This window comes from Lynx canadensis, chromosome A3, assembly GCF_007474595.2.
Source record: "Lynx canadensis isolate LIC74 chromosome A3, mLynCan4.pri.v2, whole genome shotgun sequence".
Lineage (NCBI taxonomy): Eukaryota > Metazoa > Chordata > Mammalia > Carnivora > Felidae > Lynx > Lynx canadensis.
The window spans coordinates 67,431,723-67,449,764 of NC_044305.1; the positions used below are offsets into that span (position 1 = coordinate 67,431,723).

Sequence of the window (18,042 nt, forward strand, 5' to 3'; positions counted from 1 at the left end):
TCCCCTCACTGGGACCACTCGCTCCCCTTTTCTTGGTATGTGGGACCACATAATGGTTAAGATTGTGATTCTGAAGACAGACTGGGTCTAAGTCTTGACCTTGGGCAAATCACTTAACCTCATAGTGCCTTGGTTTCCACACCTAAAAGCCCTACCTCATAGGGTTGTTGTGAGATGTAAATGAGTTTTTTTTAATTTTTTTTTTAATGTTTATTTATTTTTGAGACAGAGAGAGACAGAGCATGAACAGGGGAGGGGCAGAGAGAGAGGGAGACACAGAATCTGAAACAGGCTCCAGGCTCTGAGCCGTCAGCACAGAGCCCGACGCGGGGCTCGAACTCACAGACCGTGAGGTCATGACCTTGAGCCGAAGTCGGACGCTTAACCGACCAAGCCACCCAGGCGCCCCAAATGAGTTTTTAAAAAGTAGTTAAAAACAGTGCAGGCATTTACTAAGTGCTGTATAAATATTAGCTGCTATTGTCACATTTATCCATATAATTGTTACTGATACTATGAGGTCTAACTCAAGTCTCATCTCCACCATGCAGCTGTCTCTGATTTCTCCAGCCCAAGAGGACTTCTCCAAGACTTCTCATTTCTGTGTAATACAAACTCTCACAGTGAATATCTACTAGTTTGTATTATTTTTTCCTTATTTCATGTTTGCCCCATATTTTCTCTTTTTCCTCATAGTTGAGATTCTGAGCTTCTTGGGGACATGGATCTTACATCTTTTGTGTTCTAAATAAAGACATAGGAAGACCCTAAATCCTGAGACATGTAGTAACTCCCCACTCAGTTTTTGGTTGGTCTCTCACAGGGGACACGATAAATGAATACTTCTTGATACATTCAGCAGTGAGTTGGAAATACTTTATAAAGAGCTGTAAGAGCTGTAGTATGTGAGGAAAGTGGAGGCGCAGAAAGACTATAGAGAAGATTTTCTAGGATTTCCTATCTCCTGTCTCTTCCCTGGCATTCAAGGGCTGCACATAAAGAATTTATCTTGAAAAAAAAATTTTGTTTTTTGGTTTTTGCTCTGTATTCTTTGATTGCAGTACTCTGAATACTCTGAGTTGGAGCTGCATTGGCTACAGCTTTGTAATATGACAATTATATGTGTGGAATTATATCTACACAAAGTAAAAAGTTCTATACAAATGCAATGTACATTGATACCAATATTTAGAATCCATGATATAAAAGAGACTCCTTTGAGATGTTTTTCTCTTGCTTCACAACTACCTCCTCATTTTGGGGTCATCCAATGCATGCTCTTTCTTTAAGGGCAAGCTCATTTATTGACTCAGTATAGCCCTGCTTTGGGCTGTAACCAAAGCAGAAAAAGTGAGAGGGATATGGATGTGGGGAGAAGAATTGAATATGGGTCACTGGGCTTTGGATATAAGGGAGATGTGGTGCCCAGATTTCTTCTTCTGAATGGTGGGGCAAAGGTGAGTGTCCTAGGAGAAGATGGCAGGGATCCCAGAGGGAAGGAAGTCAGGCAGATGAACAGTGGAAGATAATAAGTTGGGTTATCTTAGTGCAGTGCCGTTTAAACTTTATGTGCATGCATATCACTTGGGAACTTGCAGATTCCAAGTCTGTAGTTCTGAGTCATGAGAGTCTGCATGTCTACTTGGCTCTTAGAAGATGGTAGATGCTGGTCCATGAATCATACTTTGAATAACAATGCCTTAGGAAAGAGCATCAAAGGTATAGGGCCTGTGAGCCTGGTAACCTGATGTGTGATTGTCAAATAAAAATACATTATTTTCAAGTATTAAGGGATGTAGGGAATGGGTATAGATGGTGCTCCTCAGAAGCAAAGTAAAACGTTGGAGAGAGAGAAAGAGAGAGAGAGAGTGAGTGAGTGAATGCAGGCTCTCTCGATCAACTATTCTACCTACTTGGAGAATGTCTTTCCAAACTCTTCTCATTTGAAACTTGAAATTTCTGTGCTCTTTGCATGAGGGCAGCCATTTCCCTCCAGGCTGTCTCTTCCCAGCTTTAGAGCATTCCAATGATGCAATGAACAATTTCATCAGTTGGAAATTTGGTCACTGTAAGTCCTCAGGGTCCATCTCATTAACTTTAAACTGAATGGGTCAGTTGGTTGTTGTATGAACACATGACCCAGCTGTAATCCCATGCAACTACTCTCACCCTTAGCATTTTAGGTCATAAAGACTTACCAGTGAATGAGGAATGTGGTAAAAGATGAGAAAGAGCTTACCTCAAGCTAGAAGTGAGAATAGCAGGAGCCTGTATGGCAGAACGTGAATCTGGGAGTTTACTCACAGTGTTATGGATTCGTTATTCATCCCTTGAAAAGCATTTCCTGGTATGGTAGTTATGTGTAAGTTATCACAAATTTCCCTTGAGGAATAAAATGAGAAATATTTACTTTCCAAATTTTAGCTTCAAATAGGAAACTGCTATGCATAGCAATCAGCCTGGTACTTACAGAATGAAATTAAATTCAGAGGAGAAGATCTTCGTAACATCTGGAAGCTCTTGGATGCCTGTGTTACAGATGCTCCTGTGATTGGGGGCAGGGTGGCGATGTGGGCAGAGAATGAATAAAAGTGATTGTTATTAAGGCATAAAGGTAAAAGCAGTAGAAAGGCACTTTGCAAAGACTATTTTTAAATTAAAAAAATATTGAGTTTGACTTTATTGGTAGCACTTTTAGCTGTTGAAGGTTGTCAGAATTTTAAAGCCCCTAACACTATGGGAGAAGTTGCTGTAAGGCTCCTATTTAAAGATCTAGGGGCTGGGACTATACTTTTACATTTATGTTTTTCATTTACATTTTCTTTTTCATTTACATTTATGTTTCCAGCCTGTCTTTTCCTATTGTATCAGTTGCATTTTTCTATTGTATTCCATTCCATTCCTTTTCGGTAATTTGCTCTTGATAGTTCTGGAAAGCATCCCTCTACTTTTGAATAGGTTTTAACTCAAAGATTTTAGGAATATTAATCTCCATGTGAGAGATCCATATCCCTCATTATTAAAAATCTTTGTTTTTTATTTAGCTACCTACTGGTTCATGGAGTTTTTTCTTATAACTTATTGAAATCATTGAACATTCTTTTGGTTATTGGAGCTACTCAAGACTCTTCTTCCTCCTACCTTTTGTTTAAACTTCAAAGAAGAGAGAGGGTTCAGTGATAGGTTAAGTTGAAGGATATTTTACTACACAAGAGTGGGACTTCTTTAGAGGAATCCAGGAATCTGGATTGCCCCTGAGTTTTTTTTTGGGCTGCGGGGCTCAAACTTGGATGCTTAATTGACTGAGCCACCCAGGCACCCCTCCCCTAAACAAGTTTTAAATTCACCCATCATAGACTGAAGAAACTGATATGAACTGCCTGGCACTCTGGTGGCAATGGAAGAAAGGGAGCCAGGTTTCTCTTTGGTTCTTTCTGATTCTCCTTCTTATCTGTAATTCCAGACTGCACTGAATCCTTGCCCTGTTTACGGCTAGTGATGGCAGTGCAGCTTAGACAGCAATGTGTACTGGGGTTGGGGGAATATCACTCTTCAGGGGGGTAAAAAAGGGACTATAGTGGGCAAATTTGGTTCTGGGATTTTCTTTTGTTTTTCCCAACGTGGTTGATACTGCAGATGCTTATGTCTCCTGCAGACCATCAGAGGCCTGGAAAAGCAGAACACCTGGGCTGGGAATCATCCAGTGTTCGAACTGCCAAAGGAGCCATGCTAGTGCCTGCAGCAGCTCCTGGAGGAGGCCCCAGGGCGAGACTGTACAGATGGAACACAGACCCAGAGAGATGTCCTTCCTCCCTCTCCAATTTTTTTTTTTTGAGGTGGTGGGGGTTGTGAACTTCCATCTTCTGAAGATTTTATGAAATTTAACTTATCAGGAAAAAGAGTGAGAGAACATCTATGTTAGGGGGCTTTAAATTTTTCTGTGTGAACAAGTGATTGGTTGGCATGTGAGAAGATCCATAGTGATCAATTTATAGATTGTATCAAGTTTCAGGAATTTTGATTTTGCAGGCAAGGCAGTGAGTCTGCTGGGTTATAGTGGTACTCAATTTATAATTGTAACTAGTAGACTTAATAAGATTTAAAGGGAAATAGAAATAGAACATAATGATTTCATTTACATGGCACAACGCCTACTTCAAGGCAATACTTAAAAAGTTTTTACTTATTGAATAAATGAACAAATGAGGTGAAGGAATCAATAATTCTTCACTAGGGATGGGTGTCAAATTAGAATTGCCTTTTCCACTTTCATCTGAGCTCTGTCTCCATCATCACCTCACCTTAGAGTTTCTGATTTATCCTTTTCTCTAAAGTGTCATGACCCCCCAACCCCACTGTTAGTTTTGAAAACCATTGCAAAGGGGGTGATATTCTTCTCGTGTGTTTTTTGGAGAGTGAAAAGGTCAGGAGCCAGTTAAATGGATTTGGAAGCACCCAGCCTGGTGGCTGACAAGAAATGCTGATTAAATCTTAATCAGAAGGCTGAAAGCAGACATGCAAATACTGCTAAGTATATAGTTAAAAAAATTCTTTCCAATCTTTTAATTGTTTTGATTTTCATCAGATGCCCAACTTCCCTCCCAGTTTCTCAAAAAGGAGAAATCCTCACAGGTATTTTAACCGGGGCAGATTTCTAAATGCTCCAGGCTCGATGTACACCAGGTTTTTGGTGTTCTGGATCAGTCTGTAAAGAGAGAGGCAGCAGTTTAACAGATGTGTATTGTTTGGAATGCACAAGACCATGGTCACCAGAGGATGCTGGCTGAAAACGGCACCAACAAAAATCAAGTGACTTTGATAGGTTTGAGAGGAGGTCCTAAGAGCCTGGGGATGGAAACTGCATGGTGGGACCCAAATGGTTCTTGCCAGGAAGCTCTGCTCTCATCCTCTTGCTGGGGCAGGTGTAAATACCATAGCTGGCAGTCTGTTCCACCCCACTCTATGAAGCAGCACCAACTTCCAGGACTCCTGGCCAAGTAGGTCCTGCCCTACAGTGGAGCCCACGCACTAGGGGGTGATGGGAGATTCCACTCCCAGGACAGATGAGCAAATTGGCTACTCTCCCTTACAGGCAGACTGGTCCTCTTCGTGTTGGGCTGTCAGGTGCACTGCCAGTTATCCAGATGGGCATTCAGTCTTTGGATCAATCCAGGGGCTTGGATTTGGGGATTTTATACCCCTTCTATAAATAATTTGTTGTGTGGTGATGCCCAGCCTCCTAACTTTCCTGAGCTAGTGTGCCCTTCCATAAAACTAGAATAATAATATGTGTCCTTCCTACCTCAGAGGTTGCTACGTAGTGAGTAATAGAATAGGTAGAGATAATGTGTGAGGCTAGGCCTTGTACAATATGTAAGTACAGCCATACCTCCATGGTGGTGTGGTTGCCCTTCTCCCTACTTCTCCAGTGACTTTGACCCTTTGAGAAGTAGCCACAGTTGCCTGTCTACTTTGGATTAAATAAAAGGCCAGTCAATGCCTTTGATTCTCTTTCCCCATGCAATGACTACTCAAAGAAATGATAATTGCTCTAGTTCTATAGAGAAAATATAGTGTATTGGTTAGGTAGATGGGCTCTGGAGTCAGACTGGTTTTATCTTCGTTTTACTGATTATATGACCTTGGTTACATCATTTAAAGCTCGGTTTCCTCATAGGGTAGTTTTTGAGGAGTAAATGTGTGTGTGTCTGGTTCACAATTACTGGTTAACAGTAATTGTTAACCAGTGTTAACAGTTATTATTATAGTTGGTGAAATCAGGGTGTTGAATGATTTGTATCTAGTCACACAGTTGAGAAGTAGTACAACTTGGAAGTGAACTCAGTTTTTCTGACTCTGAGACTAGTGTTCATTACCCCTTACTATAGTTACCCACCATTGGTGCCTGTTTCCAACTTTTATGTCTATTCAATTTCTTTAGAGGTGAGTAATGTTTTGTTGTAATTATTTTTACAACAACTTAGTCAAGCAGTCATGGGCCATGTGGGTAGGATGGAAGGAACTTTTATCTCTTAAAGATTTTTGGTGGTCTGACCTTAAACCACTCATTCAACAAACATTTACTAAGCACCTACATGTGTCAGGCATTGTTTTAGGTACTGGGGATACAGCTGTGAACAAAAAGAGCCTGTATGGAGCTAACATCCTAGTCTCAGGGCCTTCCCTGGGAAAAGTCCATAAATTTTCCGTTAGAGCATTTTATTTTTCTTTCTGTTGCATCACAAGCAATTTATTTATCTTAACTGTTCTGGTGGTTCACAGTATAAGCTGTGCTTCTGTATCACTTGGGAAGTCTGTTAAAACTACAGATTTTGAGGTCTGGGATAGGACTGTCATCTATAATGGTAATGACCTCCTCTCTCCTCCCCCAACCCCCAATTCTACTTCATAGCCAAGCCCAGACTATAAATCTACATTTGAATACCCACTATTTTAGATTTCCCCATAATTGGTTGGTGAGTTAGGTTCACCTCCCTGACTATAATGTCATCTCCTGGGGAAGATTTGTATTTTACCTCCTCTGTATTCCAGCAGCATGTGACCCTTGGTTGGACATGTGGCGGGTACTCACATACTTATCAATCAATTATTCTCTTCAGATAATTGCTAATTGGACCATTCATAGGGAGGCCTTGTAGTGTAGTGGAAAATACATAAGCTTTGGAGAAAGAGAGGCTGGGGTGGAATCTCATCTCTGCCATTGTCTACGGTGCCACACTGGTCAAATTACTGACCCTCTGAAACTCCATTCCTCCCCCTGAACAAAAGGGATAATTACCCTACTTTGCAGGGTAGCTGTGAGGATTCATACAACCTTGAGGAAATAAATGCCAGGCACAAGTGTACAGAAAATGTTTGTTGCTAACATCCTTCCCCTTCCCTTAACTTTCAAAACTCCTGTGCAGGTGAAGTTTGTACAAGCTCAGGTTTGAGCCAAACAAGGCAGCAGTAAGAAGCCTGGCTTAGGAGTTACATGAACCAATTTCTAGCCCCAGCTCTAGCACTAACTTGCTGTGTGACATCAGACAAGTCAGTTAAACTCTTTGGGTTGTAGGTTCATCACCTGAAAACTGAATTGAGCCAGTCTTCACCCATCTTTTTTTTGTAAATTGGAGGAAAATGATAATTTGGAAAGAACTCTTTTTAAGAATCAATTCTAACACATCACAGTAAGAATAACAAACACATACACATGTCCCACACAGGGCTTTTACATGGTTGGTTTCCAAGAATCATTTACTGATTAAATGAAGATGTCCAAACAGTCCCCAATGTACTAATTCATGATCTCTAAGCTCCCTTTCAGATTTTCCCACTACCCCAAGTACTTCATACCCTCCCTTCCATAAGGTAAGAGCTACTTGGCAGGACTCCACAATGTCAATTTTAATTTCCAACTTTGTGTTCTGATGTTTCAGAGTTTATACAGCTCCCAGGGAGAAGCAGTTGTCACCATGGCAACCTTCAGGCCACTGCAGTGAGAGAAATTAGTGCCTGCCCAGACCTAGTAATTGCTGCAGTCTTTTCCTCTTGGATTCCTAGCAGTGGATGCTTGAATACAAATACCGAGTAGGCTCCAGCCAGCGAGGGTAATAGTGTACAGCAATAAACTATGTGTTAGCTGATGCTTACATTTCAGACAAATTGAGGAGGTTGTCAAAGGCATTAGCTTCTATCTTTTCCAGAGAATCACTCTGAGAGATTTCACTAGGGGAGAGAAAAAAAGGGAAGAAACATGAAAGAAATGACCATGTCTGCATAATAATAAGCTATGGGTGTGACCCAACAACTGGGGGCTCCGGTGGGATGCCTTAAGTTGTCCTCCTATCATCAAGTGCTGCCATCTCCCTTTAGAAGCACTGATGGGCATCTGTAACCCAGGTGCTGTTGAAATGCGGGTTTCAGTAACCCCTGTTTATGTGACAGGTTTTTTTTTCTTGTTTATCTTATGACTCAAGAGTCACAGTTTGTTAGAAGTGGACAGGTCTTTTGAGGACATCTAGTCAGATTCCCTTGTGTTACAGCTTTGGAAATTGAGACTCAGAGGAGAGGCAAATAGTGCTTATGGGAAGGCTCAGGACCGGGATCTGGATGTCTGGATTCCCAATTCCATCATCCTAGTGAGGTTTTAATTTGGGTTACATTCATTGTTTCATAACTCTTTACGCTTTTCCCAAAATCCTGCTCTGAGGTAATTGCAAGGTGGTCAACTTCCGCACGTAGTGTCCTTTTTAGGTTGTGTCTATTTCTTTGGCTGTCCTTCTCATTCTTTTAGCAAATTGAGGACAAGGAGTATGTCTTGTTCACTTCTGAATCTGTGGCAACTTGATATTGCCTGGTACGTAGAGTATCAATGAATGAATGGATTAATGGATGGCTTTTTTTTTTTTTTAAAGACATGAACATAAAGGGCCCAGCTTTGCCATATACCATCTCAAGCATGTAGGTAATATCAATGTTACCCTAAAATTCCACCATAAGCTACCATTTGCTACCAGCTGAGAAAAAAGTCTCAAATTCACAAATTGTACATTTGAGTGTTTCTAAGGTTAACATTCACTGAAGCCTTCAGACTTGAGAGCTTTAGCCCACAGAAAGGCTGAGCCTAAGGCAGTTAATGTCTTTTATGAGCAACACAGTAATGGATTGTTGCTGGACGGATTCATTTCATTCCTACCTAATGGTTTGTTTATTTAGCTGTGGCTACTTTTCTCATGAGGAGGTCTTAATGCATTAAGTTATCAAAGCTCAACATTTAAACTTGGAAGCAGAAGAATAAGGGTTAGGCTCAAGGAGACTGACATCTATGTGTTGAGGAATTATTTTTAATATCCCCATTGCGTATTGGTACCCTAAAGAGCAGTCCAAGTTTCCCCAAGGAGCTAGGATTGATGATGCCGTATCTTCATCTGCTTTACAGATGTAAATCTGCTTCAAAAGCCCAGTGAATTGTTAAGATCAGAGATGCTCTTTAGGAACTAAATGGCCTTTGAGGTCCTTTCACTCAGACTAACGTTAAGGAGGATGCTGGAATACTGGATTCCTGAGAAAGTTCCCTCTCATGCATGGTGTCTTATGCCCTGGCAGCTGAGAGCCAGGGAGAATGGGTTGAATTGACATCTGACAGAAATATGCGATCACACTGTATTATCAGGTTGCTTTATACTTTTGATAAAGGCCTTTTATCAATACAGCTCTAAATACTGTGTGTCTGTCATACACATCTTCTATTTTAGGTATAAAGATTGTCTTCTGATGCACAATAAACCTCCAACACATTTTCTTCTGTGTGGGTGTTATCTAAAAATGTGACACAAGGGAATAACTGCTGTAGCAGAAGGAGGATTTTTATGATTGGAATCTATTTTCTTTTCTATGTGAGAAATTTATCATCACTTATCAAAATGCATTCCGTTCATTGAAGCAAGGTTAATTATCTGGCACTTAATGACTCTTGGAAATCGTACTTTTCTTCAAAGGTCCCTAGATATTATTTGTATTATAAAAATACTGGGGTTTCTTGAACACAATTTCTCTTCTAGAAGAATTATCCCCTTTCAACTATGTTTTCTCTTACAAAAGTTTTAATTATTCCAATTATGAATGTCTTTTGGTATGTAGTATCTTACTTACATTTTTACCACCTCATTAAGTCCTCTGAAAGCTTGAGATGGGATTAGTTTGATAGGGAGATAGGTGAGTGATCTAGAAAAGAAAAAAGGAAAGCCAAGAGTTTAATATTTAAGACTGGGTACCTTTCAAGTTCATGAATATATGTGTGTGTGTGTGTGTGTGTGTGTGTGTGTGTGTGTGTGTGCGTGCGTGCATCTACAGAGTTACAGACACTGGTTTCAGGTGGAGAATTCTAACTTACATCAATAAAGAGATGTGCCATAACTGACTCTTGGTCTTTATCAAAGATATTTATTTTGTATTAAGATGCTCAACTTTGGGATCAGACACACCGGAGTTCATGTCTCCACAGGTGATCCTGAGGATGTTATTTAAGCCCTCTATTTCAGTTTCTTCATCTATAAAATTGGAATAATAATTCCAGCTTCACAGGGTTGTTACAATTAATCAAGATAAGCCATGTAAAGAACAGGGCTTGACACCAAGTAAATAGTTGATAAATAGTTCTAGGGTGGCCCCATTGGCCTGGTTGGGAAGATGGAAAAGAAACTGTCTTGGGTAAAGTAAAGAAATTACTGGTGAAAATACAATTGGACACCAGGCAGGCAGGAGAAGGAAAGATTCACTAGGAACATGTTCCTATTTTGGTCCATACCATCTTCCCCAGGTAGCCAATTTCAGTTTCCTCCCAACCAGAGCAGTTGGCTGCTATGGTTCAATCACATGGGCATCTCATGCCATTTTGGGAGAACATCTATAGAACATTTCCTTCAGGCACTTGCCTATATCCAGAGGAACAATCTAAGCATTCTGGAATAGAGATTAAAGTTATATGTTACCTAAAAGTTGAGAAAAGAGCAATTATTCAGCAATAGCAAAAGCAGAACAGGATGATGTATGTGCGCTAAAGGAGCCCCGTGTTCAGATAGCTCAGAAGAAAGTGTCTGCAAAGCAGGAATGAATGTTCAACTGATATTTATCAAGCATCTACAATGGTTGAGTGTTTTGGCCCAAGCATTGGCAGAGAGGAGGTGAGGGGACCAGGACATTTCAGGTGGGAAGTCAATGTCAGGAGTATGAGAGTGGAGGTGGGAGATGCTGCCTTGCTTTTCACGTGTCTATGAAGCACATTGTCTTAATTGCCAGGAAAGAACATCTTCTGCATCATGAGTGCATTTAATCAGTGAGCTGTCTTGCAGTCTTGGAAGGGACTTGCTATGGTATAAGGTGCTATATGAGCTGTGCACACCTGCCTATAACCTTACAGGCACACAATGGTATGAGTTGGGTATTTCCCTTCGATAGCAGAAGAACTAGATCACAAAGAGATTCAGTAGCCCAAACAAAGTAACACGAGCAAGTAGACTGAGCCCAAAATGTTCTTTCTATGGTGAGATATTGGGCCGAAGTATGTGATTCCTAACCCAGTCCCTTTCTACCTCCCAACTTTACTGAGGAATAACTGACAAATATAATTGTATATATTGAAAGTGTACAATGTGATGATTTGATATACAGATGCATTGTGGAATCATTACAGAGATCAAAATAATTAACGTATCTGTCACCTCACGTAGTTAACTCTTCTTTTTCGGGGGGGGCAGGAGGTGAAAAAACTTAAAATCTACTGTCAGCAGCTTTCATATATATAAAACCATATTGTTAACTATAGTTACCATGCTGTACATTAGATAATCAGATCATAGTCTTATAACTCAAAGTTTGTGTCCTTTTAGAAAAACATTTTTTTAATGTTTATTTATTTTTGAGGAGAGATTGAGAGAGTATAAGCGGGTGAGGGCAGAGAGAGTGAGACCCAGAATCTGAAGCAGGCTCCAGGCTCTGAGCTGTCAGCACAGAACCCAATGCGGGGCTCGATCCTATAGACTGAGAGATCGTGACCTGAGCCATAGTCAGATGCTTAACCAACTGAGCCACCCTGGTGCCCCAAAGTTTGTGCCCTTTGATTTATATTTCATTTCCCCTGCCCTAGCCCCTGGCAACCATGATTCTCTTCTTTGTTTCTAGGAAATTGACTTTTTTTGGTTTGTTTGTTTGTTTTGTTTTAGATTTCATATAAATGATATCATACAGTATTTGTCTTTGTCTGGCTTATTTCACTTGGCATAATGCTCTCCAAGTTGGTCTATGCTGTCACAAATGGCAGGATTTCCTTCTTTTTTATGGCTGAAAAATATTCCTCTGTGTGTGTGTATTTACCATTCATCCATTGTTTCCGTATCTTGGCTATTATGAATACTACTACAATGAACATGGGATACAGAGATCTCATAGAGTTCATGATTTTATTTCCTTCTGATATATATCCAGGTAATCTATTCTCTTTCAGTGAGCAAGGTGGAGGGACAGGCATTGTGACCTTGTTTCTCTTGAGAGGAGAAATGCCACACTCTCACAATTTCTCCTGCAAAACAGCTTACCAACAGTTCCTCTCCAGGGGCTAATGCAAAGAAATTTCATTTCAGAAAAATACTTTTGCTCAACAGTCTCTTAGAGATGGTGCAACCTAGAGGAAGTAATCCAAACTGGGTCCTCTGATTTTATTCTTGAAGACAGTCCCACCAAGCACATTGTTCAATACCCAAACTTATTTAACAGGGCATCCAAGAAGAACAGGGACAGTGGGGGGAGAAATCTTCTTACGATGGCATGTTTGCTTCCTATATTTCTTCTGGAATCATGTCCGCTTGGCTTACTGATTAAAAACACAGTTTTATTGCTCTCTGCCCTGCCAAGTCAATAAATTTCCAGAAGAGAAAGCTGTATTCTACTGTACCCCATGCAACATCAATAAAACTGACAGCCAAATTCTGATTCCAGAATCTTTATTGCTAGGGATAATGCAGTGCAGAACATATTTTGGAGAGTGTTTACATAAAAGCTTAAAACGAACCTTCAGAGCTGTTTATTCATGCAAATGGAAGCCAGAAGCTGGAGCCTCTCAGCAGGCAGCCTCCCCATCCAAAAGGGAGTATGGTGTGGTTCCCAGGAGAGCACTTGGCTCAGATTTGACCAGGGAGGTTGCCTGAGCTTTTGATTGATGTAGGGATGAGGGATGAGGAGCAAAGGCTGGACAGAAGTGAGAGAAGCTGTAGCTCATGCACTGACCGTCCCCAGTGACTACAGAACAGCCCTGATGCAAGATGAAATTTTGCAGTTGACATTGATGCTGCAGCTCAGGAAAGGCAGTAGTGATGAGAGTAAAAATAAAGTTCCTACCAGAAAGGAGCCACTGAGCAAACAGTGGGTAGCTGTGTGGATGTGACTGGGGGGAGGAAGGGGCCTGGGGGCCAGGGAATGGGGAGACAGGTGAGGTGATGCAGGTGTACTGAGCTTTTGACGCTAGATGTGTTCTCATGAAGTGAGATGCAGAATGTGGTTCCATGAATCCAAAGCTGTTTTTCCCACTGACTTATATTTTTGTTTTGTAGATGTCATGTCTTTATTCCTGATTCATCTTCAGTTGGCAGCAGTTTCTAAGCATTCAAAGGCCTGTCTCCTGCATTTAAACGTTTGTTCATGTGGCCTGTGGTTGCCAAATAACCATTTGAATGTACTCCCTTTGAAGGTGCTTCTTTCTCTGATGGGTGCTTTTATGAGGCCAGAAACTTTTAGCAATGTGAACAAGTGCCTCCATAACCCTGCAGTTCTATTCCTGTATACACCCCAGAGAAATTCTGACACTGATATTTACGGTAACCTATGTAGGGATTTTCTTCATGGCACTGTGGCATGGTGGGGGGGGGGCGGGGTGTGGATGCAAACCGAGTGTCCGTTACTGAGTGTGAGAATGGTAGTGGGGACAGTGCATACCTAACAGGTCAGCAGTTAGAAGCAGGAGTCTAAAGGCACAGAGAACAGCCTGTGTGGACCTTAGAATCATGGTGCTGAGAGCAATAAGAAAGTAATGATACGAAATCCTACTTGCAGAATTAACATACATGCACACTAAACATTAGACATTTTAAGGGAAAACACCTAAGCACGTATTAGGATGGTTGCCTATGGCAAGTTGAAAGGAAATGAGAGAAGGGGGTAAAATAAGTAACTGAAAACAGTGACTTTGAATGGACTGGTGATAATGTTGCTTGAAGGAAGAAGTGTGATTGACTTAACCGTCTGCATCTGAGAGACAAAAAAAGAAAAGTTTTTTGTTTTGATGTATTGAGTTCCCTTTTTTTCCCTTCCCTCCCCACTTTCTTCTTTTTTTCTGTGTTTGAAGTTAGGCCTATATGTATTCCAAGAATTGTGTGAACTTCAGGAACTCTTGTGGAAAGGCCTAGTCAATATGATTTGATATAGAGCAGCAGCCAGAGAGAACTGGGAAAAAAAGACCAAAGGCAAGGACAATTCAGCGGCTCTGCTGTCCAGGGTCAAAAAAGGGAATGAAAGCTATTCATAAAGCAAAGACAAATAAAAGACGGGCAGAGCCTTTTCTGTCTCAGACAAAGAGTGTGACACTTCCAAATGATGCAGCTCAGATGGTGGTAAAGAGCCAGGCTTCTTGGGCAAATGTGAGGTTGAACTTGCGGGATAGAAAGTTTTCTCTGCCTCCTAAATAGTGAATGAGAAAGAAGTTCATGTATGTGTGGACCAATCCAGATACTTGTATTTTTTACATGTCACAGCTTGCTTTCTTGCTTTCTCTCTCTCCTTTCCTCCCTTCCCTCCCTCCCTCCCTTCCTTCCTTCCTTCCTTCCTTCCTTCCTTCCTTCCTTCCTTCCTTCCTTCCTTCCTGTCTTTCTTTTTACCATTTAAAATTTTGATTTTTAAATGAATGGATGATACAACATGGTGACACCTGGATTATGGCCAGATCCCATTTTGCTCAAGCACCTGTGCCACAGATGTTGAAACAAATACTTAGACAAGATGGCAAAGTGTGCCTTAGTTTCATCCATTATGAAAACTCCACTTATTCATGAATCCTGTCTGCAAGCCCCCAACCCTTCTGGTTATGGGTTAAAGTTAACATAGAAGCATTCTTTACAACCCTTTAGCATTGGAACTAAGCATTCACTCTAGTTCTGGGATCCTGTGATTGATCATGACTCTGGTGAAGTCCTGTGTCTTTCTGCATTGTCTACACTAAACCTAACAATATTTAGAGGGCAGGAGTACACCTGCAGTATCTTGAGTTACATTTGTTCCCCCTGACCTCATGTTGGTCCTTATTTTTTCCTTGATTCCTTATCCTGTAGCCTGTCTGGTCTCCTCAGAGTCCATCTAGAAGCGGAGTCCCTGACCACCCTTCTCCTTAGTCATCAGATCCTGATTCCTACATTCCTGACTCTTAGAAGACACTGCTAACCCAGAACAGTTCCTAGTTGCTATCTGGTTAGGTTCAACCTGGTATCTCTCACTGCTAGGTTCTGACTTTCAAACTGGGCCCCTGGCACAGATGGAGACTCTGTGCTGAGGCTGCCAGTACATTTGGGTTAGTTCTTGTAGAGGATGCTGTGGTGGGCTGCCAAAATCACCCTTCAGGACTGAGGCACTTATTCCCCCAGAGGCTGGGAGAGGGGGCAGCTTGAAGTTCCTGGCTGAGTTGCTCCCCCGGAATTACCCTCAGCCAAAGATTGCCACGTCACCCAAGATCACATTTTCTCTCCTGGGCAGCATGCATCCAGTGACTGGCCAATGCAGGGTACAGGCTTGGCCTCTTTGCCTCAAGGTGGGACTGGTCAGAAGGGCCATCCCACTTTCAGAGCTCCTTCCCATCCACTCTTTCACCTGGGCCCCAGACTCACTCCCCTTCCCAGCCAACCCCAAATGCCAAGTCACCAATGCACTCTGTGTCAGAAATCAGCACCAGGGGACAGTTTACAGATAAGCAAATAGCACTCACATAAACTCAGTCACCTTGAAGAGGGATAATGCCACATTATCAGGTCTTCCTTAATTGTTCCTAGGGCCTCTGGAATACTCAAGGGTGGGGCTTGACACCCTCTGACTTTTTTCTTCTGAGTTTAATAACACAGATGACCTTGGTAGGAGCCCGTTTGTCTACTCACTGGCTTGTTAATGAACCCTCAAAATAAAGTTAGCTGGAGAATTTCAGTCTGGAGGGCTGTGTCCTCCTTCAGTGAAACACAAGATTTAGAAATCCTTGCTTATAAAAACCTATCAATTGGGACACATTTGCATTTTCAAAAGATTCTTTGTTCTACAAAATGATTCCGTGGAAGGTTCCTTTAAATAGCAAACTCCCTAGGTGAAGGGAAAATAGAGTTCAATTGACATACTCTCTCCTTTTAAAGATAAGTATTGCATGAAGCCAATTACGACTGTAGGTTCCCCACCTCCCCTTGGTTTTTAAGAGCTTGGATTGCATAAGGGTTTCCAGGGCAGGACCACTTTCTGAAGCACACAGGCTGAGCAGGGCCAGAGGAAGATGAGAGCCAGGGAAAATGTCCTGCAGCAGTCTGGACTCCCCAAAGTCTGGGTGGAGTTCTAGGTCATCTTGTCAGACAGAGCCTTTACCTATCCTTCTGCCCAGCACAGCAGAAGTGAAATATTTTTATTCACTTCCCCCTAATTGTTTAGAAAGCCATCTATATTATCGATTTAAGAAAGCTACAAACATCCATCCGTCTTTCACAGACAATTAGTTTATTGCTAGAGCTATACACCCTGAATTTTAAAATGCTATAAAATCAGAAGGAGGGAAAAAAGACAGAAATCAGAGACACTCAAAGCCTTTTTGCCTAATGAACTCATTGAAATGGGAGAGGGAAGCATTACTTTATTTAAAAAGAATATTAATGTTTTTGTATTTTTTACATAAGAACTTGTTCTAAATAGAATAGAGACTTAAGAATTTCTGTGTTGTTTTCAAAGCTGCTCAATAATTATAATAACCCTGCTTTCATCTTGGAATGAAATAAAAATGGCTTTCCCCATTCCAAATGATTTTAAATCATTGCATTTTCAAATGCATTGATCTACTTGGTAACTTCATTACTGGGTATGTCTTCATTTATTGGCCTCTTGTCTTCAGCATTTACCTAGAGGGAGCTGAGATGTCAATGTTACCTGAAATATTAAGTCAGTATAGATGGACGTGCAATTTGTTCAGTTTTACATCAGAAAATTTGGAATGTTTCTTAAAAGTACATCCAGGGGTGCCTGGGTGTCTCAGCCGGTTAAGCATTGGACTTTGGCTCAGGTCATGATCTCACAGTTGGTGAGTTTGAGCCCCAAGTCAGGCTCTGCGCTGACAGCTCAGAGCCCACTTCAGATTCTCTGTCTCCCTCTCTCTCTGCCCCTCCCCTGCTTGTGTGCACTCTCTCTCTCTCTCTCTTTCTGTCTCAAAAATAAATAAGCATTAAAAAAAAAGCCATCCAGGTGGTTTTCATTGTTTGGCTACTCCTTTACTGTTTTAGACTCAAGTACTCAGGGTGAAAAGGCTCCTCACTTGATAGATGAAGAATCTTAAGAAAACTGAAATGATTTCCCTGAAACCACATGGCAATTCAGTGGCAAATCTGGACTAGAACATAGGTCGCTTCGTTCCTGTGCTGTGTCCTTCACCAAACAAAGCACATCAGTGCTGTTTCTTTGGGGGTTTGTTGATACACTCTGCTACACAATCCTCTGGTTCTCTGGTGAAAACCCAGCCTTCTGATAGAACCATCAGTTTCTTGAGGGATGTGCTCACTGTCTTAAACTTCAAAGATGCTGCACAAATTCTTGTTCCTCCATGGGACTACCTGAGTGGGTTTTCTTTCTTTCCCCTGTCCTCCTCAGCAAGAATGACTACTCAGTTTTTTTTTTTTCTTGTACTGTTATTTGAGAATTTACCAGGTACCCTGTATGAATGTTTCCTCTGTTCCACCATTGAACACCCAGTCTCTGGTGGACTCTACCTTCATACTGTCTCTTGCTTCCAGCCTTTATTTCTTTCTCACTGCCACTTTTCTCGGGCATTCTTTTCTCCACCCCAGACTGTTCCATAGTGCTTGAGTTGGTTTCCTCTGAGCCTATCCTGGCTTTCCCCTAACTGGGCCAGATTAATCTTCCTGATAACTCCCACCATGTTACTCTTCTTTCACTTAATCTTCTATGCCTCCCCTTTGCCTGTCCATTATCTACAAATGCCTCAGCCCTGCATTCAGGCCCTGCAAATAAAGCCTCAAACTTCATTTGCCACCCACTATTCCTCTCACATAACCCATACACTAAACTTGTGCAGTTCAATCAGGCAGCCACCAGCCACAAGTGGCCATTGAGTGCTTGAAATACAGTTCGAATCAAGATGCACTGTACATGTACCATATACACCAGATGTTGAAGACTTGGCAAGAAGAAGGAATATAAAGTATCTCCTTAATAGCTTTTATGCTGATTAAATATTGAAATGATAAT

The 18,042-nt window shown here is 41.4% G+C and overlaps 1 protein-coding gene across 1 annotated transcript in view; it reads right to left on the bottom strand.

Moving 5' to 3' along the window:
- The window catches only part of LHCGR (luteinizing hormone/choriogonadotropin receptor), a 54,982-nt gene that overhangs the window by 26,240 nt on the left and 10,700 nt on the right, over positions 1-18,042 (bottom strand). Inside the window, exons 2-6 of the mRNA XM_030309031.1 lie at positions 9,655-9,726; positions 7,654-7,728; positions 4,631-4,705; positions 2,471-2,545; positions 2,305-2,382 (exon numbers count right to left, since the gene is read on the bottom strand). Of these exons, the coding sequence (XP_030164891.1) occupies positions 2,305-2,382; positions 2,471-2,545; positions 4,631-4,705; positions 7,654-7,728; positions 9,655-9,726 (375 nt within the window). The remainder of the gene's footprint in view (positions 1-2,304; positions 2,383-2,470; positions 2,546-4,630; positions 4,706-7,653; positions 7,729-9,654; positions 9,727-18,042) is intronic.